General features: G+C 42.4%; 1 protein-coding gene across 1 annotated transcript; it reads right to left on the reverse strand.

Annotated features, from left to right (window-relative positions):
* Window positions 1-633: 633 nt before the first annotated feature.
* Window positions 634-10,205, reverse strand: C6H2orf69 (chromosome 6 C2orf69 homolog). Its single transcript, XM_054070484.1, has 2 exons — window positions 9,959-10,205; window positions 634-7,477 (listed from the first exon to the last, which is right to left on the reverse strand). The coding sequence occupies exons 1-2, from the start codon at window positions 10,175-10,177 to the stop codon at window positions 6,638-6,640; spliced, it is 1,059 nt and encodes a 352-aa protein (XP_053926459.1). The 5' UTR covers window positions 10,178-10,205; the 3' UTR covers window positions 634-6,637.
* Between the last annotated feature and the right edge of the window lie 3,834 nt (window positions 10,206-14,039).

Here is a 14,039-nt window from a genome sequence, read left to right on the forward strand (position 1 = left end):
AGTGGAAAGATCAGTGCAGTAACTGTTCTGTCAGTGCCACCCTTTCTTCACTTTGAAGATTGATTTTCATCAATTCCTTATTTAATAACATGTATAAAACAGTTGTACTGAAATGCTGTAAAGGAAGAATCCAAGCACTTTTTTTAAAAAAGTATTTTTTTAATTTCCGCATAACATGACTAGTGATAAAAATCTCAAAGTTACTGCATTTAATAAAAGAAATACTTGGTGCTTTCTAACCACTGTGCTACACAAAGTGAAACAGGCAATAAAGTGATGGATGAACAGTGAAAGCAGCAAAGGCACAACTTCCAGCTAAGGTAGCTGGAGAATACACGTAGCCACACTTAAAAAAAACATTACTGAAATAACACAAAGAATCAGAGCCACTGACATTGTGTGGAAGTTTGTCCTTTAGAGGGCTGAAGCAAACTGGGATTGTGCTACAATAAAACAGGTGAAGTTGTGGTAGAAGTTATTAGAAAAATAAACACTGATCATCTTAAGCATTCAAAAGAGCCACCTCAAGCAGCTTATTCAACAGAGGAGTCAGGTGACGCAGACTGCCCAGGACTGAAAAGTGAGTTAAGATGCTTAAATACAGACAGTTTCTGAAATCATAATAATATCAGCAGTTTAAACTTGGCCTGCATCAAACCTTGAATTACTCTAGAGGCTTTTAAAATGTAAATTCATTGTGAATCAACACCTCGAAAGAATTAGTTATTCTTGGTAATAAGAAATATAAAAGATGACAAATCATTTCAGAAGATAATTGCTTTATACAGTTTTCTTAATGGCCTTGCTGTGGAAAGCATGAAAGAAAAAAAAAATGATGTAAAAGTAATCTCTTATCAAACTACTAAACTGGTCACTAAAAATCTTCCTGTCATCTACATGCAGGAGATTTGATTTACCTGACTTAAGGGCATGTTTCTCTCCAGGAGTTACACAGGGACTGGGTTCTTAATACAAGCGTCCATTTAAATGCCTAACATGAAAGGGTTTTACTTGATCATGAAGAATCAGAAATACATTCATGGTCCCTTTTAAATATGCAGGATGAACCTATTTGCCTCATTCATGCTTAGACCCACAACAAGACTACTAACTGAGCTGAGGATGAGGATGATCTTAGCACAGTAGAGGTTATATCAGATACGGTGTGATCCCCATATACACTACTTCACAGCTTCAAAACAATTCCTGTATACACTTGATTCTTTTTTCCTCTGGCCAAAGCCTTTTTTCCCAAATCCAGGACATTTAGATGTTTCTGTGCAGACAACACAGGTGTTGAAGATGCACATTCTGAGACAGTAACTTTTACAAGGGATTCTTTCTAAGTTATTATCATTCAATAACCAAAGATTCCAGTGTTACTAGAAGGACAGATGAAACTTAGAATTCAGGTTGTGCTGAGCATGCATGTGAAGATTTCCTATTTTGGTTTGGGTCAGACTCTAGGAACAGGGATAAATTCTGAGCTTGCTCTGTTTGTGGTAGTTTCTGAGAGCAATGGTATCTTTGAAATGGCCATTCCTGAGAATGACAAGAGCAGAATTACTTTCCTTCTAATTGTTCCGATCTCTCCCTCGTCAACATTTTAAAGAAGAGAAAACATTAAAAACATTGAAAACATTAAAAGAACTGCACAACCACATAAAACACACAGCTGCAGGCTCAGTGCTGTGTTCGTACAGAAATGCTCAGAAGCTATTGCTTGCAATAATAATGCAGATCACAGTAATGGACGATTTTTGCTGTGAAAAAATTTACATTTCAGCTGTCAAGCAGTACATGAATTGCTTAAAACTTCCATCACACAAAATTTCTCCTGATGTGGAACGAGAAAGAAGAGCTGAGCAGAGAGCCTATAAGGGATGCAATATCATTATCTGACACTCAGCTTTAGGAGTATTTTTCAGGGGGTAAACTCTTGTGTGGGAGATGTAGAGAGCCTGGTTGTGCACATCAGCATTGGTCTGTCTCTTGACCATTCTCTGTCTCACACCAGTGCTTTCTTTAGAAACAACTCAGCTCTGAAGTGCCAAGTTTAACAAAGGAAATTAGCAATCGTGACTGGAAGAGCTCTCTGAAAGCTTGTAAAAGAAGGAAAATTTGTTCTGAACCTTGAAGTAAGGACATCCTGCTCCTTTTCAAGTACATGAGATGTTTATACACATGAAGAAAAAAGAGAATTTATTTTTCACTTTAGTTCTACCAGATGCTTTTCTGGTCATTTGCTTAAGTAGAATTCAGCACTTCTTGAGTCACTTGGAAACATCTAAAGAAGCTTTAACAACAGGAAACAAAGCTAAAGGCATCACTGCTTTATAACCCACAATACACTAAATGCAAAAGGACTGCCTGAATCATTTCTCCATGGTTTCCATGGCGATCTGGAACTGCTAATCCTGTGCAAGTGGTTTTTTTTTGTCAGCAGGAGCACCGAAATATGGTGTTAACACTGATAGAATGAATTTAGTCAGGAACAGTTTGTCTGGCACTAGAAGCAGTGCCTTTCTCTGCCACACAGGTGTCCTACGATCTTGGGCTACTTGCTTCATTAGTCATGTTACTTTGAGTTAAAAACAGTCACTTTGCATCTGAACAGAGATAAGAGATCAGTAAGACCAACAGAAAGCCAACCTTGGTCTTAGAGTCTCCATCAGCAATATTCAAATGCACATAAATTTTCATTAGGTTATGAGCATCAGAAGTAAACTTTTTTTCCTTTAACCTACCGCCTATAAAAAATGAAATGAGCTTTCAATGTAAGATTAAAAAGGTTGTGAAGAAGTAACATCTGCCTTTGCTTTTGGACTGCACAGGGACACCAGACAGATAATTCATGTTTGTAGATTCTATTACGCACTGACGTACCTAAAAATGCAGCTCTCTCAGAGCACACACATTCCAAAATTTTTGTTGTTCTTTAACTTTTCTATTAATATATAAGACTCCATATAATTTAATATAAGCATTCAAGGTAAATGGGTAGGTGTATATATGTATATTTAACCTCAGTGCTTCAATTTTCAGACCACAAATATTATTTTTATTTGCAACGTACCTGTTAGTTTAGGAAAGACAGCATTGTAAAAATCTCCATGAGAAGGAAGAAAAACCAGGTGACATTTTCTTCTAGCAAATAGCTCAGAAAGAACCTGTTGGGAAAACCTGAGCACATGATCATGCACTTTTATCTAGACTATCCACATTTGTAACATTGTAACTCCTGAACTGACTTTGCAGCCTTACTTAAAATAATTTCTATGACTCTTTAGATAGAGAGGACTCCTGTCAGTTATCTCAGTTATCAGCAATAATGTTAATTTAGTAAGATAGAACAGCTCACCGTGAAGTGCTTGTGCTACCACAAGGGAGGCAGCAGGATGCTATCAATAGCAGGACAGAAAAATATTGTTCCTTTGCAACATGTTAAGACTTGGACTCTCCATCACCTTCCAAAATGAGCAGTCAATACTGATTTATGCAGCAGCACTTACAGAGATGTGATTAAATTCGTCCTAGATAGGACGAAGGTTACCAAAGATTCTAATATTTAAGATGTCACATAGAATTTGGACCATTTCACAGAATCAAGCCCTGTTTTAAAGGCACAGTATAAAACATTTTTGCATTTTTCAAAATCTGAAGAATGTCTTGTCATTTGAACAAGAAACAAGCATGTAATAGCAAGAAGACCAGCTATCACACATCAAGTTGTACTAAGGACTGTGTAATGTTGCTCACTCCATTCAAAACCAGCAGTGTCTTGACTAACCATTGTGAGTAATCATGAATATCATTTCACTTTAGGCATTTATATCTAAGCTTATGAAAAGCTGCCTTTATTGTTAACATAAAAACAGGCATATACAAACTATGTGCCATTTTTTGCCAGTTTTCCGTGTGCACAAGATACTGGTAAGCTGGTTTAGAAGTACAGATGCTGACTACACAAATACAAAGCCTGCCTTGAAGAAATGTTGAATAAAAGACTCTTTTAGAACTAAATCCACAAAACTTAACTGCGCATTCCTTTTTTAATGGTTTTATATTCACATCAAAGTGGTTTCACCCATTAGAAACAGCTTATTTTCTGCACTGCTTCCAAAATTTATTTTTAGCATGCATTGTAGTGAATGACAGAGGCACATTCCAACAGAATACTACAACTGTTTAGAGAATTAAAACCAGTCAGTTTCCCCTCCACAACATGAAGTCTCAAAACAGGATTAGTTTTAGAACAAAGTGCTTATTCCTCAGATTAATGCAGCAATACTTGAGCCTATTTTATTTAACGGATATTGTAAGCAGCCCCCATGAAACAGGTTAATATTTTAATAGAACAGCCATCCAGAAACTTCTGAAGACAATGTCAATATTTTAATAGCAGTTTCCAAAAGCCTGCAACAACCTACTCCTCCTGGTTTGTGTGGCACAGAATTGTTTAGAAGACGGTCTGTGATCTGTGCTGTTATTGGACAGGGCAAGTCTTAGCATACTCAAGTTAGTCTAGTCAGTCTGAAACTGAAGTGAGAGGGAGCAAGATCAGTGGGGTGTCTGAGGTTTTTCATGATTTTTTTTTATAACGGGATAATCAAAGACATTTCAAGCAATTCATAGGCCTTCTATTAAAATTGATACATAACCCTTATTTCCTTTACGTAAAAAAAAGTCTTCGCATGTGGTGCAAGTGTTATCAACAGGACCAAAAATGGAAACGGCCATCCTTGGAACACAAAAGCAAGTTCTCTCCAAGAAAGAGTTTTAGGAAAAAGCTGATGGAATTAGATTTTAGATTCTTTCATAAAATGTTAGATTAGTTCACATGTTCTGCTTTTCTCCATCAACTAAAATAGATTATTTCCCCTTCTTATCAACTAAGTACATTAGTCTAATTATTATTATCAGCAGCATTCACATTCCCATTGTAAGGTGCACGCTACAGGCATAATCCTACTACCCTTAATATTTTTAGCATTAAGAACATTTTCTGAAGAGCTTAACACACTTCGCTCATTCTTCAGTGGTCACTAACATGCATGAACTCTGTAAGAGGTCTGAAAATACTGTGTCCAGTGAACCTTGCAAATTTTAACGATGCCAATAGAAGAAAGATGGCACAGGACTTTCCTGCCACAGTGCAGGAGTCACGGGAAGCAAGAAGCAGCGGTAAGATGTTGCTAAGACATCAAACACAGGAACAAAGCTGAATAGAACACCTTTTTTGAGAACTGAGCCACATGTGCTTGTGTAATCTTCACAGTCTTTTTGCTAAACTGCTTTTGTATTCCTGTACTTCCAGGAAATCCAAAACTGTTTTAAGCTACTGGTTCATTGTTAATAGCTGCACTTGTCTGGACAACTGATTCTAAGATTAATTTGTAGATAAACCAAAAAGTTAATTACAGTGAAAATTTCCACTAATACCCTCGTTTGTCCATCTTTCAGTAATGCTTTCTGAAGAACATTCAGGGTTGGGGCCCGAACTAAGTTACATCTTTTGTATCTGATTTCTCCAGCTTTGTATTTAATTAGAGGGGTTTTTCTTCTGTAGAAAAAATAGGCTCTGAAAATAAGTTTTTGTGTGGGTCTTGAAGCAACTACTGCAATACATTTAACTAAGATAATAGTTCTACAAATTGAAGCATTTTGAAACAGCTATGGTCAAAATAGTCTAAAAAGTTTTATGAAACTTGTAATACGTTACATACTTATGGCTCGATTTAGATCAACATCAATGCAGCAATTATCAAGAAAAACCTCATCAGTCCAAGGCAGGGGTAAAGACACCTCTTGACTTGAAAATACAAATACTACTGCTGGTCCTTACAGAAGTTAGTCAAAGCAATGGCAAGGTATGTTGAAACAGTAATAAGCTACACCCTCATCAACATTCTTGGTCACTTAAAACAGCTACATCAAAATTTTCAAGGCTCCAGGTGAAAGGGCTATTCGCTAGCAGATACTATGCAATGAATTAATGAAACTTCAAAGTGAAAGAAAAAGGAAGGCGCACATAAGGAAGAAAAATGGATTGGCACAAGCATTCCAAAGGTAAGTATTTGCAACTTGAATCAACAGCAGAAATGTTACAAAACTGGAAGATACAACTAACTAACTAAAGCAATTTTAACCAAAATATACAACTAAGATTGTTCCAACAATCATAATTTTCCTTCAGCCAAAAACTTTACGCTACATCTGCTACAGACAAAGACCAAAGCTTTTAGCCCTGGAAGCTAATAAATTGAAGGATGCAAGCATGTGAAAGCCTCGAGTCCTTTAAACTCACTTCAAAGGCAGTACGTGACATTAGACATCCAGGACTAAAAATCTTGCCAACAGTTTGAGAGTAAACGTTCACATTTAACTCAAAAACATATATAGGACAGTTCTTTATTACACTTTTTTTCCAGGAATCAAACAACAACATGTTGTAGGCATGGGGTCCCAATCCTCCTTTTTAACCTACTGAAATTTATATATAATGTCTATCAGCAACGCAGGACTGATTAAGTCTTCTCTTCAGAAAGCATCTGCTCTAAGTTGTCAATCTAGATGAAAACATGTATGGCGTCAAAAGTGCTTTTACAATGAAGGTCCTGTTCAGACATATACAGTCTCAAAACACTTCATGAACTCTGAAATGGTTATCTAAGGAGGGAATGTCATCAGCAAAATGGAGTTGATCATTTATTTCCACACCAAATTCTTCCAGTATCTGTACAAATTTTTCATGCTCTCTCCCAATCCATGACCTCATTGTGTCAAACACTTGGTATGGTGTAACGTGAGCATGAACTTCAATTCCTGTCTGTGCAAGTTCTTTCAGCACTTCAGGGTAAGTAACCCAAGTATTGCTTCCTCCTGAGTGACCACCATCCAACCAGTACATTGCTTTTATGTTTTTTAAGAATGCATCCATATTCTTATCTTTTTTAGCTTCCTTCAGCTCATAAAGCAGCTGGTTCAGAACCACACAGCCTTTACTGAAGCCAATCAAAGTAAACGACACTGCATCTACAGCAGACGGTACAACAAAGTTCATAGCAGAATTATTAGAGCATTCACAATCTCTCTCTCTTTTTGTGGATGAGCAGCCATTTGTTGTAGGAACAGACTGTGGCTGTGATTTACAAGCAGCTATTTTTGCATCCTTGCTGACACCATGCACACTTTTCTGGGACAGCAGAATATTCTGAGAGAGTCTGAATGCATTAACAAGCAATGCATGGAGATGCCTGAAAGCTCCAAAGTCAGTGCTGTGCTCTGGTGCTCCAAACATGTTGCTCGCCACAAAGTTGTCATAACAACTGAATTTGTGCAGGTGCATTCGAGAACACTTTACAACCCAAATAAAGCTATTAGGGAACCGACGAGCAAGTATGGTAGCAACATTTTCAAAACTCCACTGCTCCCACTGGAAGTTTTCTGGGTGGCAAGACATGATGTCATGGTAGTTCTGAAAAATTAGAAAAGACACATTACTACATTGTGAAAATATTTCATCTCACTCTAGTGCACTTATATTCCTAAGAAAGTACTGTAACTAACAGAGAAACATGCATGAGAGATGCTCGCTTGCTAGGCTTCCAGAACAAGGAATACATTAAAGAAACTGGCACATTTAAATTTACTTATTCTACTTTAATTTTACCACACCATATTTTTAATACCAAAACCAATAATAAATACAATAAATACAATAAGTATTTATAATAATATAATAATAAAATACAATAAGTAATACAACTTAAAAAACCACATGGAAGTACTAATAATTTTTGTTAACTTGACTCAAAGGGAAGACCAAAGCATTATTTAACTTAGTATGACACAGAATACGTAACTTTACTGTATCATCTCCATCTGCAGAAACAGCAATTGTCTTATGAAAGAAAAACAACAGAAAACTTACTGCAAAGTTTTAAGTCTATTTTTTATAGAAAAAATAAATCCCTCTCATTCAGCTGTAGGGAGACTTTATTTCCCTTGTTCAAATCCACATGGGGCACAGATGGAAAAATATTAACCCCCAAGTCATGAATGATCCTCACCTCTGAATTCATCACAGCAGAGAATACTAACTAGCTTATTTTATTAAGGTATAATAAAGCCATACTCAGCAGTGGTAATCAAAGAGGCTTCCTGAGGCCATTCCAATCCTTAAAATTAATATACATCAAGTTTTGCATCTTTACCTCACAGAACAGGAAAGCCTTTTCCCAGAACAAGAAGGTACTACCCCTGCTTTTGGGAAGGAATGGCTTCTGGGATCAGGGGACTAATAGAAGAACATAATGTCACAGAGATGACCACACTGAGGGACAGCACTTTAGAGTGTCTCCTCTCAGGAGACAAGGCATCCCTCCCTCAGGAAGGGCTGAGCATGCCTCGGCACCCATGGAACACTGGTGGGGGAATGCTGGGGTGTGCGCACAGCTGCACAGAGCTGAGCCTACTGGGAGAACTTCCCATCTTTAGGCTTTACCAGCCTCTTGCTGCAGACACTCTTCGATACTGTTTCAGAGAGCACTTTTGCTGCCACAAATCATAGAATGGTTTGGGTTGGAAGGGACCTTAAAGCCCATTCAGTTCTAACCCCCTGCCACAGGCAGAGACATGTCCCACTGGATTAGGTTGCTCAAAGCCCCGTCCAGCCTGACCTTTAACACCTCCAGGGATGGGGCATCCACAACTTTCCTGGGCAACCTGGGCCAGTGCCTCACCACCCTCATAAGGAAGAGCTTCTTCCTAATGTCCAACCTAAATCTTTCCAATTTACTCATCCTATCACTTCAAGCTCTTCTAAAAAGTCCCTCCCCAGCTTTCTTGCAGGCCCCCTTCAGGTACTCTAAGGCCACTATAAGCTCTCCCCGGAGCCTTCTCTTCTCCAGGCTGAATAAGCCCAATTCTCTCAGCCTGTCCTTAGAGCAGAGGTGCTCCAGCCCTTGCATCACCTTCATGGCGGACCCGCTCTAACAGTTCCATATCCTTCTCGTGTTGGAGATTCCAGAACTGGACAGAGTACTCTGGGTGGGGTCTCACAAGACAGGAGTAAAGGGGCAGAATCCCTTCCCTGGACTTGCTGGCCACGCTGCTTTTGATGCAGCCCAGGACACGGTTGGCCTTCTGGGCTGCGAGAGCTTCTCGTCAATCAGCACCCCCAAGTCCTTCTCCGCAGGGCTGCTCTCAATCACATCATCCCCAGCCTGCAGTGAAACAGCAGACTGTCCCGACCCAGCTGTAGGACCTTGCCCTTGGACCTGTTGAGCCTCATGAGGTTCACATAGTCCCACTTCTCCAGCCTCTCGGGGTCCCTCGGGATGACTTGCCATCCTTCTGGTGTAACAGCTGCAGCACTCGGCTTGGTGTCATCTGCAGACTTGCTGAGGGTGCCCTCGATCTCACTGTCTCTTTCACTGATGAAGATATTAAACAGCAGGAGTCTCAGGACGGACCCCTCGGATCTCCATCCGGACGGCAAGCCCTTGACCATAACTTACTGGGTGTGACCATCCGACCAATTCCTTACACCCATCAAATCCATCTCTCTCCAGTTTAGAGAGAAGGATGTTGGTGGGGACGACCGTGTCCAAGGCTTCACAGAATTCCACACAGATCACATCCATTGCTTTTCCTGTGTCCGTTGATGTGGTCACCCCATCGCAGGAACCAGAGTGTCCCGACCCAGGTGTAGGACCTCGCCCCTGGGCTTGCTGAGCCTCACGAGGGGCCCAGGATGGGCGCTGCAGCCTCACCAGAGCGAGCTCAGGGCGGATCCCCCGGTCCCTCCGGCCGCACCACGGCTGACCCTGGCCGAGCTGCCATCGCCCTGCTCGTCCACTCGGGTCCCGGCTCGGGCTCAGCGCTCCGCTCCCGGCGCCACCCGCACCGCGGGGACTCGTTAGCGATTGCCCATCCCCGCTCAGCCCCGCCGTACCTGCACGTCTCCCGGGAAGTACAGCACATGGTGCTGCGGGGCTCCGCCGGGGCCGGGTGGCGGTGGCGGCGGAAGCAGCAGCAGCTCGTTAGCGCGGGGCTGCTCCGCGCCCGGCACCGCGGGCAGCCGCAGCCAGGGCGGCCCGGGCCGGCAGCGCCCGGCACGCAGGCTCATCCCCGCGCCCCCCACAGCCCACGGCAGCCGCCAGCGCCGGATCATGGGAGCGCCCCGCCCCGCGCCTGCGCCGCGGCGCCCGCACGGGGGAGGGGTGCAGAGGGAGACGCCCCGGGAGCTGGAGCCGCCCCGGGAGCTGGAGCGGGAGCTTGTGACTTCTTTCAGGAAACAGAGAACTCGAGCCTCTCTTTTTCCCTTGATCATGTTCAGGTTATTGTTTGCAGGATACAGTAAAAAATGAAGTCAGGCTGGTGTGTGCTTCTTGGTAACTTCCTTTGAACAAGGAATGAAAAACGTCACTCTTGACTTCCCTCCAACCCGATGACGACATAGAACACCTGGCAATGATGGAGCGATTACTGCGGCCTTTGCCAGAGCACATGAGAGAGAGAGAGTTGTTTCTTTAAGGAAAAAGAAGTATTTCTGTAATGACTGTCTGGCCTGGGATGAAGGCAGTGCATCTGGGCAATATGTCTCGGGGTGCTGTAAACCCCTGAAGGTAAGATTGCAGGGGGAAGATGCTTCTGGGCAGAGGAGTTCCAAGTGCAATTCTAAGACTGGAAGCCCGTGTTTTGTTGTTCTCTTCGTGAAGGAATACATGACGTGCCACGATTCTGACCATGAGAATCTGTTTGATCTGATTGGGAAGATGCTGGAGTATGACCCAGCCACGCGCATTACTCTAGAAGAAGCACTGGAACATCCTTTCTTCCTCCCATTGAAGCAGGAAAATAGCACATAGCCTCCTATAGCTGATGCAGACAAAGTTCTCTGTCTGCCTGTTAAGAAACAGAAACTATGTTAAGTGCTGGGGTTTTGTTTGTTTGTTTGTTTATTAATATTCTGTATTTATTTATTGATGCTAAATTGAAATTCGTCTGTTGCAATAAAATTTATTTAAGCAAAATACAGAGAGCAGCACATGAGGAAGCAAAGAGAAAGTCTGATAGGATCAGAAACTACTTCCTGAACCTCACACTGAGAGTCTCAGTAAGAAAAATGACAGGAGCTGAATTAAAAGGACTTACACTTCGGGGTCAATGCATTCCTGCTTTTCCTACTCACCTTGACCCAACACAGCGACAACCTCGTCTGTAAAGAAAAGTATTGTATAGTCACTTGTATAGTCTATAGCTCGTATAGTCTCTCACAAACTGTTATACTATGCTCATATTGGCAGAGACTTAAGCTTAAACATTTGACTCAGATTTGTAACATTATAGGTAATAAAGTAAATGTTTAAATGCAGTTCTGGGTCCTACTCTGTGCCCTTCAGTGTGTGACACGTGGTGCCTTTCCCCAGCTTTTAGTCCTGCTTTCTCATCTGCGCAGAACGCACAGTCGGGCTCAAAGGGTCGCGGTCAGTGGGTTATGTGGGGCTGGTGACCGGTCACTCGCGGGGCTCTGCTGGGATCCGCCCAGGGCCAGTGCTCCGGCACTTCCTCCTGAATGGCCAAGTATGGAGCACATTGCAGACAGCCTGCACCTGCTTGAAGCTTAGTACTCTCACATTACCACAACGTTGCATCTATCCAAAGGACTAAGTCATTGGAATTGCTTTCAAGGCCCACATGAACACTGTACTACGTGGATGTAGCACAGTTCAATGTGGTGAAAGCTTTGGGGAATGCATTAATACTACAAATCATCTCAGATCTCCAGCCGGTATAGTGCCCTTTTCATAATACAAGTAACTAACTGAGGAAGGGAAGGTGGGTATTTTCTGAGGTGTTATTCATGCTCATGTGAATGAACAACTGAAAACACAGGATTTTTTTAAGAAATACACAAATGCAGGATTTTTAGTGCATTTTTATTTGCAAAACTAGATATGGAATTTTTAACAACTAAGTATGCGGATGGCAGGGAACTGGGGGGAAGCTGTTGATGCTCTCAAGGCCCTGCAGAGGGACCTGGACAAACTGCAGAGCTGGGCAATCCCCAGCCGCGTGAGGATTAACAAGGGCGAGCGCCAGATTTTGCCCCTCGGGTGTGGCAGCACTGGATATCCACATGGACTGGGGAGGGAGAACTTCGAGCGCAGCCCTGTGGAAAGGGATCTGGGGGTTCTGATCAAGGGTAAGTTGAGCTCAAGCTAACAGTGTGCTGGCAGCCAAGAGGGCGGTGCTTGCCCATCGAGGAAGGGGATTGTCCCGCTCTGCTCCACACTGGTGCCGCCCCACCTGGAGTACTGTGGGCAGGTTTGGGTGTCACAGGATTCCCTTCTGCTACTACTCGTCCCGCCAGTGCCATGACCTGACGCTCGGCACTGTCGTCGTTTCTATGCTTTTTCGGCGGCACCCAGTGGCAGGACGGTGAGTGCTGCGGAAAACTCCCCAAGGTATACTCTTAATAATATCTATAATAGATTATTAAAAAGAAAACAGTCCCACCCCCAACCAAAAAGTCAAGAGAGAAAGAAAGAGAGAACCCCCTCACATCTTACGCTAAAAGAACTTATTCTGTCTCAAAAACTAAAAAACATTGAAAAATATTCTATACATCTTGCATGGAGCATGTCTCCTGTCTGACAGATCAGGTGACCCGCCTCCTCATCCTCTACACTCTTGGCTGCGCTCCTTCGACGACTAACCTGGAATGGCACCAAGATAGTCCAGACAGTCAACAAACACGAGTGAATTAAGCTCAGAGTATAAAATGCATTCAGCAGGGAGGCAGTCGAGCCAGGCCACAAACAGTTGGCAGGAGCAATTTCCAATTCAGCTCCTGGCAACTCAGGGGGTGCATTGTATATGTTACAAGGCAAAATGGTATCGAGGAAGAGATTTTCGGATTGGATACTTGCAGAGACAAGGCAACAGCAAAATACAAGGTTTCCTTTTACAAGATTGGTTCCCTGAATTTTACTTCAGGATTTCAGTGCCCGTATTCTTGTTTAAAGCAAAAGGATTTAACAATTCTCTTCTATACATCAAAGGTGTCTTTTAGATGTATCTTCCAGAGACAAAGGACGGAATGTTCTTCTATATTTCTGTATTTCTATATACAGTTGCCTTTTGGCCACATTAAAATACTCCTCTGAAGTAACTGAGATGTAATCGCCAGTCTGAATTTTGGATAAGAATTGTTTGGTACATCGCACACAGCTTACACCTTTACTTTAGGCCATCTCAGCTGAAGATCTGACATTATAAATCCTATCTGCAGCGATGCTTAGAGCATCTTACTAAATGTGTTTTTACAAAAGCAAAAAATCTGATGTGATCTCCTTGCTGTTTCCACGATCCTGAGTCAAAAGGAAGTTTAAAAGCCTGGGCTTGCATTTTTGAGTGGGGTCAAAATAAATGCCTGTCCTCAGAGAAATTCCAAAGGCAGGAGAGACATGCCTGCATTTCAGGCACTCCGATGGATGGTTCTCGTTCACTAATCTGGTCAAATACATCCCAGGAAGAAACAGCAAGACTGTCCTGTGTGCTGTCACACATGTGCCTGCAAACTATACATTTTCACTCAAGAAAAATCAAATCCCAGCAAAAAGAATAGGCCACTAATATCAGCAAAAGGAATAAACTACTGCAAATATTCATAGGGACTGGACCGTGCCTGCAGTTCCCTTTTGTGACTGCTCGTTCTGCTGTGATCCAGTTTGCAGCGCTTGCTGTCCTGTGCACCGCTTGCTGATCTCTCTCTCTTTTTAGACCTCTTTCTTCTTCCAAGATCCGGGCTCTCGCACTTGTTCTCTGGTGCAACGCTGGCTGTCTTCTGTGTCTTTTGAGCCCTGCTGCTTCTCCCAACATCACATTTCTTGCGCTTGCTCTCCGGTGAACTACTCTCTCTCTTTTTAGGCGTCTTGCACCTTCCTAGGTCCGGCGTGCAGCCCTGGTCCTCCGGTGCACCGCTTGCTGATCTCTCTCTCTTTTGAGGCCTATTGCCTCCTGCAAGATCT

This window comes from Cuculus canorus, chromosome 6, assembly GCF_017976375.1.
Source record: "Cuculus canorus isolate bCucCan1 chromosome 6, bCucCan1.pri, whole genome shotgun sequence".
NCBI lineage: Eukaryota > Metazoa > Chordata > Aves > Cuculiformes > Cuculidae > Cuculus > Cuculus canorus.